The sequence below is a fragment of the Gorilla gorilla genome, chromosome 5, assembly GCF_029281585.2.
Source record: "Gorilla gorilla gorilla isolate KB3781 chromosome 5, NHGRI_mGorGor1-v2.1_pri, whole genome shotgun sequence".
Lineage (NCBI taxonomy): Eukaryota > Metazoa > Chordata > Mammalia > Primates > Hominidae > Gorilla > Gorilla gorilla.
In genome coordinates, this window is record NC_073229.2 from 35329824 (window position 1) to 35345799 (window position 15976).

Below are 15976 nucleotides of genomic sequence, written 5' to 3' on the forward strand. Positions count from 1 at the left end.
AGGGGAGGGGAGTAGGGAGGGGAGAGGAGAGAAGAGAGAAGACAGGAGAGAAGAGAGAGGAGAGAAGAGAAAAGAGAAGAGAGCAAGCATTATACTGACAAGATCAAAGTCTTGGTTTCATAATGCTTTTCTGCAGCTGAGGAAATCAGAAATGAAGTACTTGACCTACTGGCTCAAAACAAGGATCATTAAGAAGTACTAAGATACTTAAAAGTATGGTGATTACCACACTACAGGTAGAGAACAGTATAAAAAGGGGAGCATGAATTAACAGCTACAGAAAGAGATAAAATGAACCAGAAAGCGCAAACTTCTAAAACACTTAAATGTAGTGTTTTTCAAACTGCTAGTTGTATACCATTAATCATCAATTAATTTAGCAGGCTGCAACCAGCACTTCTTTTAAAATAAAATAAAACAGAAAATACCAGGGAACCTTACACCTACCAGAGGCAAGTATTATTTTGCAAAACAGATTTCAATCATATAGACATATATGCTGTGCAGGTGATGGCTCACAATATAAAAGGTTTATTCCTGACTTTTGCTTTGCAATCAAGAGTTTGAAAGCTAATTACAAAGTAGATAAAGCTTGCTATTATTTTTGTTTAATTTGTATAAATTTAAGGATTACCAGTGCAATTTTGTTACATGGATATGTTGCCTGGCAGTGAAGTTTGGGCTTTTAGTATATTCATCACCCAAATAATGTACATTGTGCCCATTAATTAATTTCTCATCATCTACCCCCCATCCCATCCTCTCACCATTCTAGGGGTCTACACTCTGTCCACTGAGTACACTTTATTTAGCTACAACTTATAAGTGAGAAGATGAAATATCTGTCTGAGTTGTTTCAAGACATTAATCCTCACACATTTTCTCCTTGCAGGCTTACTCTTTTACAGAAGACTTGAAAAATCTGGCCTCCAGACCAGGCGTGTTGGCTCACGCCTGTAATCCCAGTACTTTGGGAGGCCGAGGCGGGTGGATCACGAAGTCAGGAGATTGAGACCATCCTGGCTAACGTGGTGAAACCCCCGTCTCTACTAAAAACACAAAAAATTAGCCAGGCGTGGTGGCAGGCTCCTGTAGTCCCAGCTACTCGGGAGGCTGAAGCAGGAGAATGGCATGAACCCAGGAGGCGGAGCTTGCAGTGAGCAGAGATCGGCCACTGCACTCCGGCCTGGGCGACAGAGCAAGACACCATCTCAAAAAAAAAAAAAAAAAAATCTGGCCTCCAGTTAGTTTAGGATTAATTACTTTGAGGGAGTCTTCCTTTGTACTTATATAGTAAAATATTAAGAGTTCTTTTTCTGGGACCTACTTTGGGAAACCAAAGCCACAGCCTGTATCGCTTATAATTTAGAGGTGTATTCCCAGTCAAATAAAAGTCAGTAAGTTCATCTGGGCGCGGTGGCTCACACCTGTAATCCCAGCTACTTGGGAGGCTGAGGCAGGGAATTGCTTGAACCTGGGAGGCGGAGATTGCAGTGAGCAGAGATCACGCCCCCGTACTCCAGCCTGGGCAAAAGAACAAAACTGTCTCAAAAACAAACAAACAAACAAACAAACAAACAAAAAAACAAAAAGCAGTTCACCTAGGGGGCTAGCAGTTAAAAACAAAAAACAAAAACTCTCTGAGGCTCAGTGACACAAGAAATTTTTTTTCCCACCTGGAGAAAAGATACCTCACTGTTGACAAGCAACTAATATGACCTTACAATATTCAGAAACAGATATAACTAAAACATCTCAGGATAATCTCATTTTATATTAATTTTCAAGAGAGAATGAGTGAACACTGAAGCTGTTCTCAAATACTTCATTTTTAAATGGCCTTACAAAAAGGCGCTTTACCATCACCTTTATTTTTATTTTTTTGGCCTTACCTTTAAACCCAGATTTTGTGCCTGGCTTTGCACTTTCACATGCCAAACATTTGGTAGAGTCTGCCTTATTCTGCACTAGGCACAATTCACAGTCCCAGCTTCCCTCGGGTTTCTTGAACTTTTCCAATCCTAGAGAGCCTCCAGAAGGCAGAGAGACAGGTACAGTGCTGCTACTTGAAGTAGGTACTGAATTTCCTAAAAAAAAAAAAAAAACGGGGAGTGGGGGGAGATTTCATGAAAATTTTAATTTACAATATGTCAGTATCTTAATGGCACTGCTAAGTTTAAGTGTTCAATTTCTAATAATATTTCCTATTAAAACACAGAATGTGCCAGAAATACAGACAATTGTTCATATTTACATTGTTTAAAAAAAGAATAGACCTCTCTTTTAACCTTATAAATGATTTCTTTTAACCTTATAAATGAGCAGCTCATAATCACCTTGCTCACTGGTGAGCTCCCCCTTAGCCACATGTTTGAACTGCTGTGGTTTAAGAAAAAAAATCATGCTCACAAATTAGGGGCTCAAAGACTAAATTTTTCTTAAGAATCTTTTTCAAATTTCTTCAAAGCAGCAAGCATTCTAAGACATAAGATGTAAATTGTAGGCAATATCCTAACATATAAAATACATAGCCACAGACCATATATGAATTTCAAGATTTGAAAGCATAGATCTCTGCCTCTGAATGATAGCTTTTGCACAGAAGTGCATCTACTTCACATCCACTTCACAATCTAACTTGACACCTACTACATTCCTGACATTTGTTACATGCTAGCCATTTAACAGACATTTATTAAGCATCACAATATACTTGGGTTCTGGGGACATTAAAGATGAATAAAATGTTGCTTAACTTGTAAGATGCTCATGGTCTTAAAGGGGGAAAATAAAAGCACAGTGGCACCATCACCAAGTGACAACCTAAAACAAGTGTGCAAAGAAGGAAGAAATGACTAAGAGGCAGGAAAAGGATACACAGAGGTGACAAATCTTAAGCAAAACTAGCATGTTTGTGGGAGAGGTGGCACAGGAAGAACGGCTTGGTAAGGCCCAAAATATAGTGCTGAGAGTGAAGCCATTCATTCTGGTATTCCTACTTCTCTAGATGGCCTACAACTGTCGCCACCTCTTCCATAGTTACCTAACTGATCTCTACATTTTATAGGAATGTTCTCTTCCATCTTGCCAACCAAATTGCTCCCTGGGGTTCCATCTTGGCCCACTGTCCTCACAAACTCTCATTTACTCCAGTGGTTTTTAAATCCCCAAAAAACAGTTTCCTAATCTACACCTGCAATCTACACTTCTGAGCTTGTCACTGTAGTCTCTTAGTTGATGACTCCACTGTCTTACTTGGTTAGCTTGGCTGGATACTCCTCCTCCTCTACATTTTTCTCAAATCTATTTCAATCAATTTCTGACTCTTCTACTGCTATTCTGGTTCAGGAACCCCCCCCATTACCCCCACCACTAACTCATCACTTGGTTGAATAACAGCTTTTTTATTGAGACCTCTGATCTTGTTCCTTTGAAATCCATCTTCCTCTGAAGCAACCAGTGCCATGTAGTTTTTGTTTTTCCTTTCTGGTTGCACCTTTTTAAAAGATTAACTGTTCAAAAGCTTTATTCCTGCCACTCCCTGTAAGTTAGCGGACTTTCATTTCAGGCCATCTTTTCTGTTCACTCAACTCTACTCTCATGACTTCAAATACCAAAACTATGGATTAATGACCCCAAATCCGTATCTCCACCCAAAGGGTGTATCCAAAGGCCTTACACACATTTTTTTTTTTTTTTTTTTTTTGAGACAGAGTCTCACTCTGTTGCCCAGGCTGGAGTAGAGTGGCACAATCTCAGCTCACAGCAACCTCCACCTCCCAGGTTCAAGCTATTCTCCTGCTTCTGCCTCCCAAGTAGCTGGGATTACGGGCATCCACGACCACGCCCAGCTAATTTTTGTATTTTTAGTAGAGACGGGGCTTTGCCATGTTGGCCAGGCTGGTCTCAAACTCCTGACCTCAGGTGATCTGCCTGCCTCAGCCTCACGAAGTGCTGGGATTACAGACGTGAGCCACCATGCCTGGCCACATTACATACATCTGAATGTTGACTTCAGCAGCTTGAAATCAACGTCTTTTAATTGTGCGTCCTCCATTCCTTATTCAGTTCGATCAGTACATTATCTATTGCCTGTATCAGCAGGGGAGGTGGGGGTGGTCCAATCTTTTGGCTTCCCTAGTCCACACTGGACAAAAAGAATTGTCTTGGACCACAAGTAAAATATACTAACACTAGCAACAGCTGATGAGCTTTAAAACAAATTAAAAAAAAAATCGCAAAAGAATCTCATAATGTTTTAAGAAAATTCACAAATCTGTGTTGAGCCTCATTCATAGCCATCCTAAGCCACATGCAGCCCACAGGTTGCACAGCTTGGCTTATCTTTTTTTTTTTTTTTTTTTTGAGACGGAGTCTCGCTCTGTCGCCCAGGCTGGAGTGCAGTGGCACGATCTCGGCTCACTGCAAGCTCCACCTCCCAGATTCACACCATTCTCCTGCCTCAGCCTCCCGAGTAGCTGGGACTACAGGCACCCGCCACCACACCCGGCTAATTTTTTGTGTTGTTAGTAGAGACAGGGGTTCACTGTGTTAGCCAGGATGGTCTCGATCTCCTGACCTGGTGATCCACCCGCCTCGGCCTCCCAAAGTGCTGGGATTACAGGTGTAAGCCACCGCACCCGGCCTATCATTATTTGAGACAGGGTCTCACTCTGTCACCCAGGCTGAAGCACAGTAGCATGATCTCAGCTAACTGCAACCTCCACCTCCCGAGCTCAAGCAATCCTCCCACTTTGGCCTCCTAAGTAGCTGGGACTATAGGCAGGTGCCACCAAGCCAGGCTAATTTTTGTGTTTTTTGTAGAGACAGTGCTTCACCATGCTGCTCCGGCTGGCCTTGAACTGGGTTCAAGCAATCCACCCGCCTTGGCTTCTCCCAGTGCTGGGATTACAGGCGTGAGCCACAGTGTCTGGCCTATTGCCTGTATGATTGATACCACTTCCTAATCTATCTTCCGGTCTCCAAATTTTTTTGTTTTCAAATCCGTTATCTAAAAAACCAGAGTGACTCATCAAAAATACAAACTTGACTGTATCACTCCTCTGCTGAAAATGATGGTTCATCATTGAAAGGAGGACATCCAAGTTCTTTAATACATATGTGAGCTTCCTTTGTTCATGTGTAACAAATTACTTCCTGACTCAAAGTTTTGTTATTCCCCTTCAACTTAAAATTAATTTTGCTTTCCTGCATACATCAAGGGCTTTCTTTTCGTAGGTGAGGCAGGGGAACCAGATGGGAAGACAAAAATATTTCATAATGAAGATTCTAGGCCGGGCATGGTGGCTCACGCCTGTAATCCCAGCACTTTGGAAGGCCAAGGCGGATGGATCACTTGATGTCGGGAGTCCAAGACCAGCCTGGCCAACATGGCGAAACCCTGTCTCTACTAAAAATACAAAAAATTAGTCGGGCGTGGTGGCATGCACCTGTAATTCCAGCTACTTGAGAGGCTGAGGCACAAGAATTGCATGCATCTGGGAGATGGAGGTCTCAGTGAGCCAAGATTGTGCCACTGCACTCCAGCCTGGGTGACACAGTGAGACTCTGTCTCAAAAAAAGAAAGGAATGAAGATTCTAAAATCTTACTCATAGGGAAATATCCAGTAGGAATCAGAAATATGGCATGAGGGCTCAGGCAAAAGGTCTAGGTTAGTAACTCAGAGCTGTACATTACAGACACAAAACTGCATATTCATGAATAATGCACTGAATACAGTGTAATTCCCAGGATATCCATGTTATCATACATCTGTACCATATAATTATATAATATTACAAAACCATCATCCACTTCTGGATGAGTTAAAGATTCAATATGAATCTTCACTAATTCTTCCAACCTTGAACAGAGAAACAGAAAAAACTCAAAACTAACTCCATGTTTCTGGCTGCCTAGATTAGAATTAGTGACTTGGTAATTTACAATCATTGCAACAGCTACAGCCTTTTCATTAACGACTATAGTCTACCCCCTAAAGAAACCTTCCCTGTAAATGACCACTAGCTATCCTGATTTCTATTTGGAGAAGTAATATTTTACTCTGTACAAAGGTTTGAGAAATATTACCCCATTCTAAGATCTTTCAGAATCTGTATTAGTCAACTTTGAACAAGAAATTTCTGATAAAACTGTACAAAAAGAGGAGGTCGTCATATATACCAGACTAGTTAACACATAACCTATCCTAACTGAACATAAAGATCTAGCTGCAAACAAGACATTTTTACCTCAAGATAGTTTAGAAAAATTAATATGTATGAGAAATGCTCATCCTGAAACATCTAAAACAAGGATTCTTAGAATAAATTAAACTGTTCGACAGAAGTAATAAGCAAAATTACTCCATAAAGCCAAAAACATACCTGGTTTCTCAGACATACAGGACACACACTTATTGTCTTCTGCATTATTAGAAACACAGCATACTGAACACTCCCAAGATCCAATGGGCCTTTTGAATTTATCTCCAAATCCTAAGGTACCAGTGGTTACAGTGCAGCTGGAAGATGAAGCAGTCATAGTCTCAGCACTTTCCGAAACCACTGTCAATGTAAGGGCTCGCTTCACACAAGTTCCAGGTTTCGGTGTTTCACAGGCTACACATTTTATTGCTTCAGGTTTATTTTGCACTAAACAGGTATCACAATCCCAAGTGCCTATCACTGGTTTAAATTTGTCTCCAAAGCCTGTCCCTGATGCAGAAAGAGTTGTTTTGCCACTTTTATTTGGTGTTTCAATTCCAGTCTGTTTAGCAGTATCTCTAGGTGACAATTTTGCTGCTTGACAGGCTATGCATTTGTTGTCTGTAACTTTGTTCTGGAGTAGACATGTATCACACTGCCATGATGACCCAGCTTTTAAACTCTCCCCAAACCCAGTTCCACTAGAAGAAAAGCTACTTATTGCTGGTCTTGTATAAACTACTGGGCTTGTTGCGGTGGGCTGAGCAGCAACAGAATCTATCTTCGGTGATGCGAAACCTACAATGAACGAAGGAGAGAGTGCAACGTTAGAGAAGCTTTATAAATCAAAGCATTAATTTGATTATTATTACTGAGAAGACGTTTACCTCACTGCACACTTACTACAATCCAAGATGAACTACTTAAGAATTGTTTTTCACTTAAGTAATCATATTTATCAATTACCTAATAAGTTACACTTAGACCATTTAAAATTTTACAAAAGATGTTTTGTTTACAGGATATCACCTTCTCCTTCAAGGAATTTCTAGTTTGATGCTTTCAATGGTACTAATTTACTGATATGTATTATTGCCATCCACATTTTGCTATATTCTGTCTCTCTACAAACACAGAATATTCGCAGTCCTCTTTCTCCTTCATCCATTTCTTCTTTTAAGTGTTCCATTGGCTACACCAAATGGTTTCAATGTCATCTTTGAATTTTGTCCAGTCATAACCTACTGCTGTGGTATTCTCTACCTTCAGTAAAATCAGCTGAGCAAGTCCTTCTGTTACCAAAACTGCTGTCATTGAGTTAATTCACTCAAGCTGTATTTTACTCATGAGAATGACTTTGTAATTGTTTACTTAGGACCAGTTAACTTTTGTCTTACACACACCACCACCATCTGTGATCTGTTTCTCCAGCCTTACCCGCCAAAGAAAAAGAAATTAAAAGGAGAGAAGATGTAGAAGGTTATTAGAGGTTTTCTAGTTCCACAAAATAATCCAGCCTAGAGCTATTTTTAGCTTAAGGACACAATACCACATACTTGAGTTATTCCCAGTGGTCAACAATGTGTTATTTTGCTTATGATTAATTTAAATCACTAAGATTGGCAAGATGTTAACAGTAACCATCTCAAGGCATTACAGATTTCTTTTTCTTCTACTTTTTCAGATTTTCCTAATTTCAGTCAAATGATTCTCCCCAAACATTTCCTATTTAAGAAGTAAAAAGGGAGCAGGGGGAGGTTGGCATCATGAACGCAAAGTGTAACCCCAGATACACAAGACAGACTATACACATTTGAGGCTTGCCTACTACTTGGTTAATTCCAGCACAAGCACTCTGGAGTTCTACCATAACTGCATGGAACTTTCCAAGCTACTGGACTCCTGTAGGCAGTATACTTATCTACAAAATGAGAGAGCTGGACCAGAAAAATTGAATCCTTCTAAATCCTGTTGTAAAAGCCAACCTTATGTTTTAAGAAAACCTATCCTATTACACATGGACACATCTGGTGGGTACGTTTAAATTCTTTCTGAGCTATTAGATTATCTCACAGTTTTACATTCTTTTATTCTTTTTTTCTTTTCTTTTCTTTTTTTTTAAAGACAGAGTCTTGCTCTGTCGCCCAGGCTGGAGTGCAGTGGTTCGATCTCGGTTCACTGCAACCTCCACCTCCCAGGTTCAAGCAATTCTCCTGCCTCAGCCTCCTGAGTAGCTGGAACTACAGGTGCATGCCAGCACGCCCAGCTAATTTTTTCTCTTTTTAATAGAGATGGGGTTTCGCCATGTTAGCCAGGCTGGTCTTGAACTCCTGGCCTCAAGTGATCTGCCCGTCTTGGCCTCCCAAAGTGCTGGGATTACAAGGGTGAGCCACCGCGCCTGGCGAGTTTTACATTCTTATACTATGTATCATAAATGGAATTATGAACATCCTCTTTGTTTTCTAACAAAAAATTATTCTTATCTGAGAACTATTTATCCCCTAATTATTACCTACTAGCTTTCAAATCTTGCTTCAATTCAAGTGAGTACTGCTCCCTATGTATATGTTACAATTCAGCAGATGCTTTCCACTTGGCCTTGTTCCATATTTACCAAACTGGGGAATAATTCAAGAAGGCAGTTCAGTACTCTCATAAGAGAAAGACATGTCTATGTGTATCATCAGGTTTACTTACTCTTATTCCTCACTGGCCTACCTCTATTAATGGAGAATCCATTTCCTCCTCCTACACTTGCCTCTTAGAAATTTCATTTTAGTATAGAGTCCTTTGGCTTGTAAGATATTTCCAGCAGAAGAATTACACCTAACTACATCTCTATTCAAAAGTAAATCTCCTACCAAACTAGTCAGAAATTTTTAAAAGCCTAAAGTATAATACAAAATGACATTAAATTGAGATCATGAGTTTGTAATCAAAAGGCTTATCTTTTAATTATCTTACCAGGGCTTTTCAGAATATCTAGAACACTTCCTTCTTTCAGGATTTCTGCAGGTCTAAAAGGACCCTCACAATCTTCAGGTGGTGTCTTCTTACAATTTGTACTGTTCACTGCAGTGACATGATGAGCTGTAATTTTTTTAAATTTAATAACATTATGCCAAATAAAACACTGGACTCTCAAATGCATTTTTAAAAATCTTTCAAAACCATCTTTTGGATTAATTTCTAAAAGTTCATGAAAAAAGTCACTGTAATTCAATAAACAAATGACTTTACAGGGATAATTTGCCATTACAAGGAGATAAAAACACTATTCCCATACTGTATAACTTCCCCCACCAATAAAAAGGCAAAGAAATATAAACTATAACTATCGTCCAATTAACTGACTGATAATCAAAACAATCAAACTAAAAAACTGGAGAGGATATGGCAACTAGGGCAAGCCCATCCACTGCATGAAATATCTGATTACACAACAATTTACAAAACTAATCAAAAAAAGTAATTTTCAACTGAGCAATTATTTCATTTTTAGAAATTCACACTATTAATATAATTGAAAATATCCTTCAGTTATAATATTGAAAACCTATATGGTAAAATATTAAATAAGGGTATATGGTTACATAAATTACATAACAGTGACATGATGAAATACTTATGCAGCCACAAAAATCATTCTTTTTCAAAACAGAGAGTGAGTGTCTTGTTGTCAGCAAGGCCGGAGTACAGTGGTGCAATCATAGCTTAATGCAGCCTCAAACTCCTGGGCTTAAGCAATCCTCCCACCTTAGCCTCTCAAGTAGCCAGGAACACAGGTGCATGCCACCACATCTAGCTCATTTTTTTTTTTACTTTTTTGTAGACATGGGGTCTCACTATGGCTGGCCAGACTGGTCTTAAACTCCTGGCCTCAGGTGATCCTCCCACATCAGCCTCCCAAAGCACTGGCATTACTGGCATGAGTCATCATGCCTGGCCCATAAAAATCATTCTTAAAAGTGTAGTTATGCGTAAAAGCAGGTTGAAAAGTCTAGAATGTTTACATCTAAAGAGTAATGGTAGCTGCTAGCAGTAAGATGAGTGACTTACTGCTTTTACTTTTTATGCTTTCTAAACTTGCATCCTTGTATTTAGAGATCTACATTTTCAGTGTGATAATGGTTTTATCGTTATATTTTTAAGGGGCGATTTCTATTTACAGATAAAACTAAGATGTCTGGGATTGTTGAAGAGTGACCTGACATGTAAGTTTCTGTGTGGGATGGGGAGAGGAGGGATGGAACAAAAGAAACAATAAGAAACAAGATGCGGCCAGGCACGGTGGCTCGTGCCTGTAATCCCAAGGACTTTGGGAGGCCAAGGCGGGCAGATCACGAGGTCAAGAGATGGAGACCATCCTGGCCAACATAGTGAAACCCCATCTCCACTAAAAATACAAAAAGTAGCTGGGTGTGGTGGTACACACCTGTAGTCTCAGCTACTCAGGAGGCTGAGGCAGGAGAATTGCTTGAACCTGGGAGGCGGAGGTTGCAGTGAGCCAAGATCGTGCCACTGTATTCCAGCCTGGTGACAGAGCGAGACTCCGTCTCAAAAACAAAAAACAAACAAACAAACAAACAAACAAAAAGGCCAGGCAGCGGTGGCTCACGCCTGTAATCCCAGCATTCTGGGAGGCCGAGGCAGGCGGATCACGAGGTCAGGAGATCGAAACCACCCAGGCTAACATGGTGAAACCCCGTCTCTACTAAAAATACAAAACAAATTAGCCGGGCGTGGTGGCAGGCGCCTGTAGTCCCAGCTGCTCAGGAGGCTGAGGCAGAATGGAGTGAACCTGAGAGGTGGAGCTTGCAGTGAAATGAGCTTGCACAACTGCACTCCAGCTTGGGCGACAGAGCGAGACTCCGTCTCAGAAAAAAAAAAGAAAGAAAAAGAAACAAGATGGGTCAAAATGGTAAAAGTTGAAGCTGGCTAAATAGTATATGGGGATTCAGTCTACAATTCTACTTCTGAGAATCAAGTTTTCCATAATGAAATATACTAATAACCAAGTTTTTCAAGTGTTTGCCAATTTAAAAAGTAGTAGGTAAAGTACTTTTGAAAAAAACCTTTCCCTACCTCACACAATAAACAAAAATTCAAAATGGATCAATATCCTAAATATGACATAAACACCATAAAACTCTTAGAAGAAAACCTAGGGAGTATAGCTTCAAGACCATGGATTTGGCAATGTATTCTTAGATATGACACGAAAAGCACAGCAACAGAAGAAAAAAATGGACTTCATCAAAATTAAATACCTCTGTCCATTCAAGGAAATTATCAAGAAAGTGAAAAGACAATCTATAAATGGGAAAAAATATCTGCAAATCACGTATCTGGTAAGGGTCTAGTGTCCAGACTAAGAACTCTTATAACTCAGTAACAAAAAGACAAACTGTTCAATGGGTAAAGGACGTGAAAGGCATTCCTCCCTAAGATATTTAAATGGACAATAAGCACCTGAAAAAATGCAACATCATTTGCATTAGGGAAATGCAAATCAAAACTACAACAAAGTATTACTTTACATCCACTAGGATTGCTATAGTCAAAAAAGAGAAAATACTAAGTGTTGGTGAAGTTGTATACTGCTAGTGGTAATGTGACATGGTTCAACTACTGTGGAAAACAGTTTAGTGATTCTTCAAAAAGTTTAATACAGAACTACCATCTGACCCATCAATTCCATTCCTAGGCACATATGAAAAAGCATTGAAACCAGTACTCAAACAAATACACATACACATATGTTCACAGCAGCACTATTCACAATAGCCAAATGGTGGAAACAGCCCAAATGTCCATTAATGGATGAACAAAAATAAACTGTGGCACATCAATACAATGGAATATTATTCAGCCATAAAAGGAATGAAGTATTGAGACATAAGATCCTTGAAACCACTGTGCTAAGTGAAAGAACTCAGCTGCACGAAGCCACATTGTATGATTCTACTTACATGACATATTCAGAATAAGTCAATCCATAGAGACAGAACACAAGTTGACAGTTAGCTAGGGGGAAGGCAGAATGGGGAGCAACTTTTTAATGGACAGGGGTTTCCTGGTGAGGGTGATAAATGTTCTGGAACTAGATAAAAAGTGGTGGCTGCACAACACTGTCAAGGTACTAAAGGCCACTGAATTATTCCCTTTAAAACGGCTGTATCATGTCAACTTCACCACAATAACAAAAATATAGGCCGGACGCGGTGGCTCACACCTGTAATCCCAGCACTTTGAGACGCCTAGGCGGCCAGATCAGCTGAGGTCAGGAGTTCAAGACCAGCCTGGCAACATGATGAAACCCCTTCTCTACCAAAAATACAAAAATTAGCCAGGCATAGTGGCAGGTGCCTGCAATCACAGCTACTCAGGAGGCTGAGGCACAAGAATCGCTTGAACCCAGGAGATGGAGGTTGCGGTGAGCTGAGATTGTGCAACTGCACTCCAGCCTGGGTGACAGAATGTGCAACACCCTCCTGCAACCATCCCCACCAAAAATAACCACCACTCTTACAACTATGCCAAAACAAAGAAAACTTGTAATTTAATCACGTTCTATCGTCCTTTATAATGAAAGTTAAATTGCTTTTAGTAATTTACGGTAAAATGTTAGGATTCCCTAAAGTATGATCAAAAAGATGGGAAAAGGAGACAATGGAAAACTTAGCTCCTGTCACAAAGTAATCATGACTTCCACATTTTCAATTAGCTTTTTTAAATGATAGAAGTGGTGAGAACCAACGGTGTCAAAGTGAGAACACACAACTCTAAATAGGCCACTCATAACCGACTCCTTAAAAATCTGGGTAACTTCCTGAGATATAATGAAACAAAGTTGTTGTAACAAATTGTTAATTATTCAGTTATCATTAGTAAAGCATTAGCAAATAGTGGGAAACATTTTAATGCCTTTCCTCGTAATAAGTCATGAAATTGGTAATTTGAAGAGGTTTAATCCTCTTGAATTAATAGTTAACATTAAAGAAAAAAAACTTTTGTGACAGGAAACACAATGGAAATTCCTTATTAATTTCTATTATGTAAGGCTGTGTTAGCCAATTAAAAAAAAAAGATAAGGTTGCAAACATACCAGTCAAATTCTTAGTTTGGGCCACTTCCATAATCTGGCCTCTTATCTTCAAGACCATTCAAAGCCAAAGATATTTCTTTAGCTTCTATGTCCTGACTCTTTTTATTTTTTAATCTATCTTTTGAGGATCTAGTTTTTAAAAATTCCCAAACTCAGAAGATCATTGAAGAAACGCTTTTCAATAAGGTAGTATCTCCCAACTCATGTTTCTGCCTAACATGCCACTCCAACCCACACTAGCACTCACCACACTGCTATCACTATACTCACATCGATCTCACCCCCAAGTAAAAATCATTCAACATCTCCCTAATGCAGTCAGAATAAAATCCAATTCATTAGCATAGCATTCCAGAACTTTTAGGATTTAAAGCTACCTCTCCAACTTCATGACAAATTGTTTGCAATTCTAAAGCGTGTCATGCTTTTTCTCTTGTTCCTGTGCCCTTGAGCTTTCTGTTTATATTTCTTGGGTAAAATGCCCTTGCTCAAAATTCTTGACCTGAGTAACTCAGCTCAGGTGTTTCTGATTTTCCCAAACACTTAAAAGAAAACCACCATTATAAAAAAACAAATTCGGCCGGGCACAGTGGCTCACATCTGTAATCCCAATACTTTGGGAGGCCAAGGAGGGCAGATCACCTGAGGACAGGAGTTCCTGACCAGCCTGGCCAAACGTGGTGAAACACCTCTCTACTAAAAAATACAAAAAATTAGCCAGGGGCAGGGCGCGGTGGCTCACGCCTGTAATCCCAGCACTTTGGGAGGCCGAGGCAGGCAGATCACGAGGTTAGGAGATCGAGACCATCCGAGCTAACATGTTGAAACCCTGTCTCTATTAAAAATAAAAAAATTAGCCAGGCGTGGTGGCAGGCGCCTGTGGTCCCAGCTACTCGGGAGGTTGAGGAGGAGAATGGCATGAACCTGGGAGGCGGAGGTTGCAGGGAGCCAAGATTACGCCACTGTACTCCAACCTGGGGGACACAACAAGGCTCTGTCTCACAATTAAAAAAAAAAAAGTAGCCAGCAGGGTGGCAGGCATCTGTAATCCAAGCTACTGGCAGGAGAAATCGTTTGAACTCGGGAGGCAGAGGTTGCAGTGAGCCAAGACCGTGCCATTGCACTCCAGCCTGGGCAACAGAGCAAGACTCTGTCTCAAAAAAAAAAAAAAAAAAGAATTCTATGTTTTAATCCTCTGATTATTCATTCATTTCTTTCTTTTTTTTTTTGAGATAGGGTCTTGCTCTGTCAGCCAGCTGTAGTGTGGTAGTGCAATCACAGCTCACTGCAGCCTTGACTTCCTGGGCTCAAGCAATTCTCCCACTTCAGCATCCCAGGTAGCTGGGACTACAGGCTCACACCACCACCTGGTTATTTCTTTTTCTTTTTTTTTTTTTTTTTTTTTGGTAGGGATGAGTCTCACTGTGCTGCCTAGGATCGTCTTGAGCTCCTGGCCTCAAGCAATCCTCCCACCACAGCCTCCCAAACTGCTGGGTTTACAGGAATGACCCATGGCCTCCTTCCTTCAATGATGCTGATTTCTTCGGTTCAGAAATTATGTATCACAATCTACATGGGCCTGCATAACCTTTATACATAAAAATGCTTGTGAACTGAAAGGTGAAAACTAGAAATAAAATCTACTACAACTATAATGTAGACAACCTATAAATTTCTTATAATGAGACTTGCTTTATAACTAACTTGTCACCTTGTTTTGACTAAACAAAGATAGTGGATAAATTTGCTACCATGCCTATCTCTCTCAAAACCAAACTGACACTTCCATTTAAGGAGCTAAGTATCTCTAAAGATAATTAATAAAAAGCACCGTCAAAAAGGTTAAATAATAGTGCCTGCTTGCTTTTCAGAGCTAATTTCATCCAAATGAAGGCATTTATAAGAATTACCAAAGGTGAAAGAAGCTGAAATACTAATCTACTGTATGCAATTGTTTTTATGTTAAAATGTAAGAAATTTTTACTTACCTGAACTACTTATAATTGGTTCTAAAGTACTACTAGAACCAGAAAGTTCTGCTGTTTTTGCAACAGGCACACTAAATGTAAATCCAATCTGTAAAGAGAAAGAATATCCTTATACTTAGTTTTCAATAAGTATCAAATATAGAGCTTTTTTATTCCCCCGAGACGGAGTCTTACTCTGTCGCCCAGGCTGGAGTGCAGTGGTGCAATCCTGGCTCACTGCAACCTCCGCCTCCCGGGTTCACGCCATTCTCCTGCCTCGGCCTCCTGAGCAGCTGGGACTACAGGAACTCGCCACCACACCCGGCTAATTTTTTATATTTTAGTAGAGATGGGGTTTCACCGTGTTAGCCAAGATGGTCTCGATCTACTGACCTTGTGATCCGCCCGCCTCGGCCTCCCAAAGTGCTGGGATTACAGGCGTGAGCCACCCCGCCCGGCCCAAATATAGAGGTTATTTTTATCCCAAGTCAAAAACATACTTTCACCTATTTTAAGATAAAGTTTATAATATTTCACTATCTCTAAAAGTGAGATTCTTATATTGAATGGCAATGTCACAGTTTAACAGGCAGCATTTTAAATTTCTCAGGCACTTTTTCTTTCAAAACAGTATATAAAATAATGATGGTGTGCTCCTAATGCCCAGTTCCAATTTCTGAATGCCATTTTCTTT

The 15976-nt window shown here is 40.1% G+C and overlaps 1 protein-coding gene across 2 annotated transcripts in view; it reads right to left on the reverse strand.

The window, feature by feature from the left end:
• Nucleotides 1-15976, reverse strand: part of NUP153 (nucleoporin 153) — a 92646-nt gene that overhangs the window by 15691 nt on the left and 60979 nt on the right. For both annotated transcript variants that reach the window (XM_019028648.4, NM_001300774.1), the window contains 4 exon segments: nt 15304-15391; nt 9172-9297; nt 6388-7005; nt 1893-2087 (listed from right to left, as the gene is read on the reverse strand). In XM_019028648.4, the coding sequence (XP_018884193.3) occupies nt 1893-2087; nt 6388-7005; nt 9172-9297; nt 15304-15391 (1027 nt within the window).